At 31.0% G+C, this 10005-nt stretch overlaps 1 protein-coding gene across 1 annotated transcript; it reads left to right on the plus strand.

The window, feature by feature from the left end:
* The first annotated feature begins 1568 nt into the window (after window positions 1-1568).
* LOC137925908 (uncharacterized) lies at window positions 1569-5365 on the plus strand. The gene is made up of 4 exons (XM_068769393.1): window positions 1569-1790; window positions 2047-2382; window positions 2969-3859; window positions 5012-5365. Exons 1-4 carry the CDS (start codon window positions 1611-1613, stop codon window positions 5249-5251), a joined length of 1647 nt encoding a protein of 548 aa, XP_068625494.1. The 5' UTR covers window positions 1569-1610; the 3' UTR covers window positions 5252-5365.
* The last annotated feature ends 4640 nt before the right edge of the window (window positions 5366-10005 follow it).

The raw sequence follows: 10005 nt of genomic DNA on the forward strand, positions 1-10005 counted from the left end.
TATTTGAATTGAATTTCAGTGGCCTATTTCATGTAAATAATAAACAATAATAACATGCTTAAAATTTGAAGGGAATTCAAATTAAAATGTAATTTTTTTATTTAAGAATTTAACTAAATTGTATGATTCTTTCTAAGGCCGGTAAGTCTTGAGGTAATAACAACACGAAGTCCGAAGTAGAAGTGTGTACAATCATGGCTATATTCGATAGGTGCTGGACGCTGTTAGCCATTCTGGCTTTTACAGCTTCTTCGGGTGCAAGGCTCGCGGATATAATAAATTAAAAAAAAATTACGTCAGATGCGTCGCCTGACGTATTGTTTTGGCTAGTTGTTATCTATTATTGTATCTACTTGGAGAATGGTGTAATGCTTTTTTCCGAAGATATTTTCACTGAATCGATATCAGAGTTGGGAGAGGATCGGTTTGAGTCGCCGATGAATGTGGCACTACGTCGCACCGTGGGACTTGAGTGGACGGGATGAACGGATGACATGGTCGATACTTTCGTATCGACAAACTCGGATCGGGTTCGTAGTTAGCCGCGTAAACTATCAACAGGTTCTTATGTGAAATGGCCTCATTTAAATAAAATGACACTATTTTGCGGAAATAATCTGTGATATTTGGTAGGTCGAGGTCACTGTGTGTACCGATTTATACCGATGTAAATGAACATTTATATTTCTGTGGAATTCCCCTTTCCAATACGCCGCTGACGATGACCTAATTTTGCTCCTATAATACCAATGTAAATGTGATTCGAGAACAATTGTTTTAAAATAGCCTGTCAAATTTAAGAACGTGGTGATAATTTTTTTCCAATGCATGCTAATTTTTTTTTTTAGAAATTTTTCTAAAAGAAACAATGTGAATGTTTCTTGGTATCAGCATCATAACAATAGATTCAAGATTCGGTGAGGTCATAGTCGAATTTTAATACCATTGTGGAAACCAATTAACACGTGATTAAACTATGGCCAAAATATAATCCTTCTATACTCAGTACAATTTTCTAATACTTAAAACAAACAAATATTATTAACTTGACTCCTATCAAGACCCAAGTTTGCTCAACTTTGCAGGTAACTTTTTTTGTTAGACTGTATCATGTGCTACGAAATTTCGATGTCAGTTTCAGTAGCTCCTATTAAAGGTTGTCCCTAGCGCGGATCATCCATTTTTATACACTCATACAACCCATTAACTCGTTAAACCATCTAGAAATAGGGTCATGACATAGGAATTTCAATACCAAAAACTAATTCAATCTATTGTGATTTTGTTGCTGACTGAGATCGAAATGAAAACTTTCGCGTGTTTATTTTATTATGACGTTGAAAAAGTATTTTCTAATTTGTCTCCCATTTATGCAAAAGACAGAATGGTATGGTATGAAATAATAATACGTGAGAAAATTAGCAGATAGTTTTTGGAATAAAATTTTTTTTATGTTGTTTTCGGACTGGCCAGTTCCAAAAACGTTTTGTCCCACGTTTACCCTTTTAATTGGCAACAATTTTTTCCAGGTACCTTCTTTACTATAACGATAATTGCTTTAACCATACTTGTAAAATTTTTGAACTTAACAGGTCGATATTCGGTTAACAATGAATAAGTATTATAAAAATATTATTTTGTGCGGCGAAATTGATTATTATTGCCTATTATGCGATGAATATTTCGAAAATAATGAACAATTAGAAAAACACATCCGATGGGAACAACATAGAAAGAAAATGAAGAATGTCTCTTACTTTCGTAAACACAAAAAAGATTTTATATACAAGGTAAGATATTAATATTGTTAAAAATTTAAGCAAAAACGTGTCTTTTTATTGCAGAAGCTTAAAAGATATATTAAATTTAATGCAAAAATTTTAAATAACTATTTATTGCCTAACATATATTGAAGCAATATAACTATAATAATCAAATTATTTCCATAGTAAACAAGAGTTTATTCAAGGTATATCTGAGAAAGATGAATAAGAGTAAAAAAAATATAACTCTAATAATTATCACAAACCTATTTTAATTTTGCAGATTGAAAACTACTATTATTGTGAGATTTGCAATTACGTAACAACGGCAGCTGCATTAAAAGACCACTTGAATGATGACACACATAAATCTCGTAAAACCGATCCTACCATCACTACGGACATTGGTGCATTATCTGTAGTCCGTCTTACACATGGTGGTATAAAATGTCATAGACTGATTTTGAGTGAGCTTGATTGGCATGGAATTGTTAATGACTATTGCTTACTTTGCGACACCAATGCAGAACAAAATATCGAACATATTATTGGAGCTGAACATATGATAACGTTAATACAGTCCAAAGTTATCCTTATTGACAACGAATGTTTTAGAAAGGTACACAGAACATTTGATTTACATATAAATGTAGATCTCTTAACTACAAGTTTAGATTCGTATGTAAAAAAATATATTTATACGGAGGGTAGTTTTTGCCGAATTTCGAAAAATGAAATTTATGTTCTATTTTTGAAATTGTTTAATCGTTTATACATAGGTTAAAAAAAAAACATTCCAAGCTCATCGAAAATGTTTGAATTTCGAATGATAGATTTTAAAACATTCAAAGGGAACATTTTTAATTCTAAAATATGAGAGCATGATTCGTTTATTGTTTTACTATATTTTCACTATAAGTTAAGAAAAACGTTCCAGAAGAGCCCTTTTTGAGCGTAAATTGATAGGAACCAGTAGAGCTGAGGTCTGAAAAGAATTCAGGAGTCGCTTTTTATGATCACTTTCACAATAATTCTTAATATGTAGTAGTTAAGCCTAATTTTCACTTAATATTAATTCTTTACACTAAATTAGATTAACTTTTTGATATTATTTTGTTTCATGTTTATTGTATTGCAGACTAAGATTATTTTACCTACCTGATCGATCGCAAAAACAGTGATACTTCTAAACTTGTGTTTTATAGGTTAACGAAACTAAATTATATTGCTTTTCGTGCAAAATTTCTTTTCCAAATGATTCAACACATAAGCACGAAAGTATTTCGGAACCCTGTACTCAAATTGAACATTGGACAAAGTTCAGTATTGGAGAATCAAATTATTACATGTATACCGATAAAATATTGGAAGCGGCGGACGATGAAGATGAAATTTTTAATACTCTGATAAACACGCAAAGAAAATTTTTCTTCATCGACCTAGATAAATCTGAAGCAAAATGTTATCGTTGTAAATTGGTTCTGAATGATATTTCAGTGAAATTATTGATCAGTCATGTAAAAGATCATATTTTGGAGAACGACGAAAGCGAGTCTTCCGATGACGACTGCGTTTACAGTGAAGTTATAGACCATGGTAAACGTAGATCTGAATTGGCCAAGTACGGCAAAAATAACTACATCAAGCTAAATGCACAGGGAAGCAAAGGCTTTTGTTCTTTATGTGTTGTTTACATATCCGCAAGTATAAAAGTATTCAAGCAACATGTAAGAGGTTCTACACACCAAGGCATTTTACTTGCCAAAGGGCTCAAGAAGGGCGTAAGACACGACAATCAAATATGGTTCACACCAGGACCGAAGCCTTTGCACTCTGTCGTAACCAACGCTCAGGTCGATAAAGAACTTAATGTCATATCCTTTAATAGTAATATACACATGGACATAGAAAGCTTCTTACTAATAAGGCCACTGCAAAATAAGAAAACAAAATGTCTAATTTGTGACGATACATTAAAGAACGCCGAAGTTAAAAAGCACTGTTTATCCAAAGAACATAAGAAAAAACTAAAGGATTGCTTAATAATGATAACAAATTATGAACCAATTGATCTTACCAAGGAATTTGTAAGACAGGTATTGTAAAATTTAATCAATTCAATATTATGAGATTAATACTTGGTAAAAAAAAAAACAATTTATCCGTTCTTGACATTGTCGATTTAAAGACTTTATATTCTACTTCTACCTTCCTAGATTCGATCTCTTGTGTTACTACCGAAATGTACTACACCCTAGGAAAACGCGGCGAAGTTAGGCAAAATAAAAAATAGATATACATATACCCTCGTCTCGCCGCGCGCATACATGAGTCGGTGCAGCGATACACTATATGATTACGATTATTTATAGTAAATATCATAGATAGCCTATAAATTCCGTCGAGAACTTCGACTAGGACCTCGGTGTTTCACAGATTGAGGCTACAAGCTCTCACGTCACTTAGAGACCTAAAAGGGAGTTTTCGGCTGTCACTCGATCCTTGTTTAGTATACTAATGAGGGCATTTATACAAACATTAAAGGTGAAACTTTTAAAAACAATGGATCTTTTTTGAAAACTAAAGACGTAATAGATACTAACAAACCTGTCAATTTATTCTAATAAATAGAATTTGTTTACCTTTATTGTGAATTTGCAATGAGTTAGCAACTTAAAAGCACTTGTTTAACTTTTGACCAATAGTCTGACGTCTTAGTTCAATCTACTTACGTGATACCATAGGAAAAATCTATATTTTTGTTGTGGCTATTTCTCATTGCCATACTAATGCCCCTTGATTTGACACTACCAAGAACGAGTTTTGAGTTTGTTCGGTTCAGTTTTTAAAGTTAACTCTGTTTCTTGCAACAATTAATCGTACTGTGAGTGAGATACAATGCTCTGCAAAACCAAACTCAAAGGATTTTAGCCAAAGGTCTTATTTTTCTGTCTGATGTAACACTTTAAATGTTCAAATTCATAATATCTAATCCACCAGAGCCTATGTAAGGCTCATTAAGATTAATCTTTTATTATGTTTATCCAAAGTAAGCAAAATTTACTCAACATGTGTCATGCTCGACTAAGTCATCAAAACTGTGATCAATAAATGTACAACAAATAAAGATTTTACAAGTAAAGAATTTAAAAAAAACCACACACAATTTTAGTTTTTAACTGACAACATATTGTAAGGGACAACATATTGTCTGCTATACAATTAAATATAAACATTTTTTTTTCTAGATAAACACAAATCTCTATCATTGTGGGCCCTGTAATCAAATAATTCCATACTGGGATTCAACACACCTCCATCTGAAGAGTTCTGAGCACCAAGTTACTAAAAAAAGCAAAAAGCTAATAACCAATTTATTAAAACGCTTTTGTGGTACAAGCATGACCACAGTGACCTGTAGGACCAGTGAAGCTTTGATAGAGAAACTTGGTAATATGGGATTATTTAAATTTAATTTACAAGAATAGATTAACTTTTCTCTCTAACTATTTTTGTATTATGTATCTTTTGAGCATCAACTTCTATAAAAAACTTTCTTTGCTTAAAAATTATCATATTTGTTCACAATTAATAAAATTTACTAAGCACTTGGATGTTTTCTTTACCAATAAATCATACAACTTAATAGTTTTTAGCATTTATTACTTATGCCATTTATTGTTATATTTAATGTTATCAATGTTATAAAATTGTATCATTTCAATGGTAAGACATTTACTGCTGGACATAGGCCCCCAAAGATTTCTGTTCTGTGAAATGTTGCTGCGTCTAGTGTCCTCCAACAACTTTTATATTTAATGTTAAAATTTAAAACAAATTGTCATTCATACACCAATTTATAGTAAATAAAATTTTTACTAAAGCAGACCATAAAATGAATGAAAGTAAATTAATTTGTAGTCTATTTATGTTCAAAATAAATATTAAACCATTGTGGAAAATGTGATAATAACATTATCAAATCACTTTCTTTTTTTTCATGTAACTTCTTTAATTGACCCCTAGTTTTTTGTATGTAAATGTCTCTTAAAGGTGGAGGCAGATTATCCACATCAAAATCTAACATTACAGCTATACGGCCCAGATTGGATGGGTACAACACAGTAAATGTAACATGAGGACTGATTGACTTCACACAATTAATAAACTTTGTAATAAATAACCTAATATGAATATCACAATTACTTGTGATAAAGATAAAGTTTAATACTGAGCAGCAAATTTTAAAACACTTTGGTGAGACTGCACATGTCCTTATAATTTGTTGTAAACAATCATTTACAGAAAATAGACATTCAATGTCAGGATTTTTGTTTTTAATAACATGAAGGCAAATTTCTAGGAATAATTTTTCCATTTCTGGTATCATTTTGATGGAAATGTCATTTAGCAATTGAACTTGTTCAAAAATATCCTCATTCTTAAAAATATCCATCAAGATGTGCATATATTTGGAATCATTAACATCCCAATGTATAACATCCTCGGAAATTATGTCAAATACTTCATTTTGTTTTAAATTGATTAATGATTGTATAATTTCTGGGTCTATACTAGACTTATAACAAGAGCTAATTTCACAATCTTCTAATATACGTAGTAGAAAAGCATCCAAAACTTTTGTTGCAGATTCTTGGGTGTTTAAAATATTTTTTTGTCTTAAATTTGTGCAATGAAAATCTGAAAGTAATTTGGTTAGATTTTCTTCTATCCGCACATGATCTCCTGGTTCAATTTTACAAAGTTTTCTTATATTTTCTAATATTGAATGACGAAGATTATTGTTAATTTTCGATGAAGGCTGTGATACATTAAGAATATTGACGAAACTTTTCGACAGCGCTTTTGTTACATTTTTATCAAGTAGAGGATTCTCAAACGGCATTTCTGGACACTGTACATCGTTAGCTTCTATAACTTTTTCTATTAACTGTTTATTCATTGTTCTCGAGCCTATTTTATTTCGTTGTTTCACTTATTTACTTAAGAACAAAAACAAAAAATTAAGCATAGCGTCGTAGCAGCATCAATAACAACATTAACATTACATTGAATGTATTGCCAGCCTAAGTAAAACACAACATTTTTGAGCTGGTACGCTCGCCCTCAGTCTGTGCACAGATTGCTTAAATATATCTTGGCTTAGAAGGTAAAATCAACATTTTAGTATATTGACTATGTACATATATTAAAATGTTTACTTTTAATAAAAAAATATGTACACGTACATTTTATACGTATATATATTGAAAAGTACTTTTTATCGATTTCCTATTATCCGTTAACTACTTTTATTTTGTTTAGTAATTATAGCTTAAGCGCCATCTATTGAGGGATAGCAAACGTTTTGCATCTGACGTTAAAGGCCCACTGGTTAAAAATTACCGCAACACCTATTCCTAAAAAAGTAGTGAGCAATCATAACTGTGTATTTCCACGGAAATTTATATTAACTTAGGAAGAGAACGGTAGGAACATTTCTAGTGGAAAATTTTTCTTACGGATAAAATAAACCTATTTAAATTTGACGGTAACAGAAATACGAATTAGTGATTTAATAAACTAAAAAAAGTTTACAATACTGGATCACGTTTGTAATTGAGATTAAAATTATGGTATTTATTGAAGAGTTTCAAATTATAGTAATCCGAATTTCATAAAGTCGCTCCATCGCGCATATTTAAATAAAATTGTTTTCATAGTATCTACGGCATCAGTTATTGCCGTAGATTTTTACCATATTATTAATTTTTCACTCCGGTGTATTCAAAATTCTAGGGAGGTGGCAAAATTCTCAGATCGCATAGCGGCTATGCAATAGCCGGATGCTCCATGGGGTGATAGCCTACTGTTAGCGAAGATAAACTAATTTACAAAGAAGTAATACGTAATGTAGAACAACACAATAATTAAAAAAAATTAAGATGCAGTTGGTAAATCGTTGTTAAACCAGAATGAATTATATAGCTGTCATCGATCAAAATGTTAGAAGCCTATATTTTATTATTATACTTATGAATCGTGTAAGGCGTATACGTAATTGAAAGCGATGTACCTTGTTCATTACAGTTACCTTTTCTTGGTAGTTCTTACACACGGTCACTCTATGCAACCTCCGCCGAAGTGACCTAAATGTTCGTCGGCCTTCTGGGATAAATCTATGTAACCTAGCCGGTTAGCCATGACTTTTGAGAGAGTCCTCGAGCTTATTTACTAAAAAAAAGGTTTCGGATTGGCATCCTCAGTGCTGCCTCGAATACGCGGTGTCTATAAATGCCAATAAGATATACAGAAACATTTCATAAAAAAAATCTTGCTACCGTCATCTTTGTTAACTTTATTATTTCATTAAATAAATGGCTATGGTATCATAAAACCCCGATACAATAAGCATAATTTATCTTAAATAGGCGGCCCAACACAAGTAACCGTCAGGAAAAAGCTTAAATAGCAGGAAATAATTAATAGGACTGTTTAGCAAATATATATGCGGTCGTATAATATATGTTATACGTTGCGGTTGTTTCAATTTATACACCTTTAGTAAAAGGTAATCTACCTGCCAGTAAACTATGTCTACATAAATTGTTGTAACAGGTTTTAATTATAATACATAACATATATCTTGAAGAAATAGAGAGCGAAAAAAGATATTTTAACTAAATCTTAGTTTAAATGCGTTACGTGTCGTTATAGGTAACTGCTATTTATTTTATTAAATAAAACGTTACATGTATGTAAAGAATTCGAAATTGAAAAAATAATAAGACATAAGTATATACTTTACTAGTAAAAAGCATTAGTTTTCATAAATAATATAATCATAACAATGGTATGAAAATTAAGCCTGATGTAATATATGAAAAATTCTTTATCACCTTGCTTCTAAATTAATAATATTTGAAAGTACATAAATAATTTAATGAAAACTTAGATTTTTCATTAAACATCAAATATAACGTCGTGATATCTTAATTAGCATGAATTCGCACCGTTATGTGAAAGAGGCCGGACGTAAAAAAGGTCTTCGTCTTTAATAATTTCATATAACCATCAGTTGAAAATGGATGGTGCGTTTCGAAAGTCAGTATTTGTGGGGCCCGGTTAATAAATTACCATCGGGACCTCACATAGAGGGCTCTAAATACGTGGGCCAAGACTCATTGAAGCCACGCCTGTTGAAGCGAAATGCACGATATCGCCTACCTCTTTTAACTTATGTGATTTCGTGTCCTATGCAACCGCTTGTAGAACTACAATAAAAGTTTTAGGTAATAGAATGTATTTAATCAAATTTAATCAGATTTTTTGCATTTCGTGAAAATTAATTGCTAAATTATTAAATACATCCACTAACGTCTGTTCAAAGTGTAATGTTATTGATTGTTTGTGAAATTAATTGTTGGATTTAAGTCATGTATAATTCAATGCAAATTATATACAAAATGATTGGTTAGAGGTGAAAAAGCTTTAAAGGCGTGAATACATATCTCATTTGTCAACAAAAAGCTATAAAGCTTTTACACATATTTCCTATCATTCTGTATCTGAGTGATCGCTCGGAAATATGTTATATTAATATATTTTTTTAATTGCAATGTGACAGGACAACAAATACTGGCAGTGTAAAGTCTGCAGGGAAACAATATTTATTTTAATATACAGTAATCCACATTTTGAAATCGCTTCTTTTACTACATTATCATCGTGTTTTTTATTATTTCTGAAACCATTGATTTTTGGATAGGTTTTACCATACATTGATATACAGCTAATAATATACAACTAATCATCTTGTATATAATAATTGTTTAAAGTTGAACATTACAATGTAACTGGAAAGTATATATCTCTTCCTTTATTTAATATTCAAATATTTTGATTGTCGAAGGTTGCAACAACTGTCAAATAAATGTCACTTCATTGTAATTTTCGGAAGCGCCGATGTCTTTGAGATTTTAGAATGGTTTATTTCATATAGCTACATCCTGTCATGCAGCTTCAAGGGTTATGTTTCTTCGAGAGTTTGGCATATTTTCTGTTGTTAAAAGTTGGACAGCAAACTTATTCAGGAATGTAAAAATGTATTTAAAAGATTACCAAAGTTGTTATTAATATTTTAGATAAATTAAGCGCGATACTGTATTATTTGTGTATTAATTGAAATACTATTTCTTATATATTAAAGATTTTACCGTAAATGATCAATATAAAAATCCTT

The sequence above is a fragment of the Battus philenor genome, unplaced genomic scaffold (assembly GCF_028537555.1).
Source record: "Battus philenor isolate CCGP_79_NKW_IND1 unplaced genomic scaffold, ilBatPhil1.0.hap1 SCAF_28, whole genome shotgun sequence".
NCBI classification, from domain to species: Eukaryota; Metazoa; Arthropoda; class Insecta; order Lepidoptera; family Papilionidae; genus Battus; species Battus philenor.

What these genes read in the sequence shown, in the direction of transcription:
- LOC137925908 (XM_068769393.1), top strand. Translation starts at nt 1,611, where the DNA reads ATGAATAAGTATTATAAAAATATTATTTTGTGCGGCGAAATTGATTAT. An exon ending in AAAAAGATTTTATATACAAG is followed by an intron (nt 1,791 to 2,046) that starts GTAAGATATTAA and finishes TTAATTTTGCAG; the next exon opens with ATTGAAAACTACTATTATTG. An exon ending in CCAAGGAATTTGTAAGACAG is followed by an intron (nt 3,860 to 5,011) that starts GTATTGTAAAAT and finishes TTTTTTTTCTAG; the next exon opens with ATAAACACAAATCTCTATCA.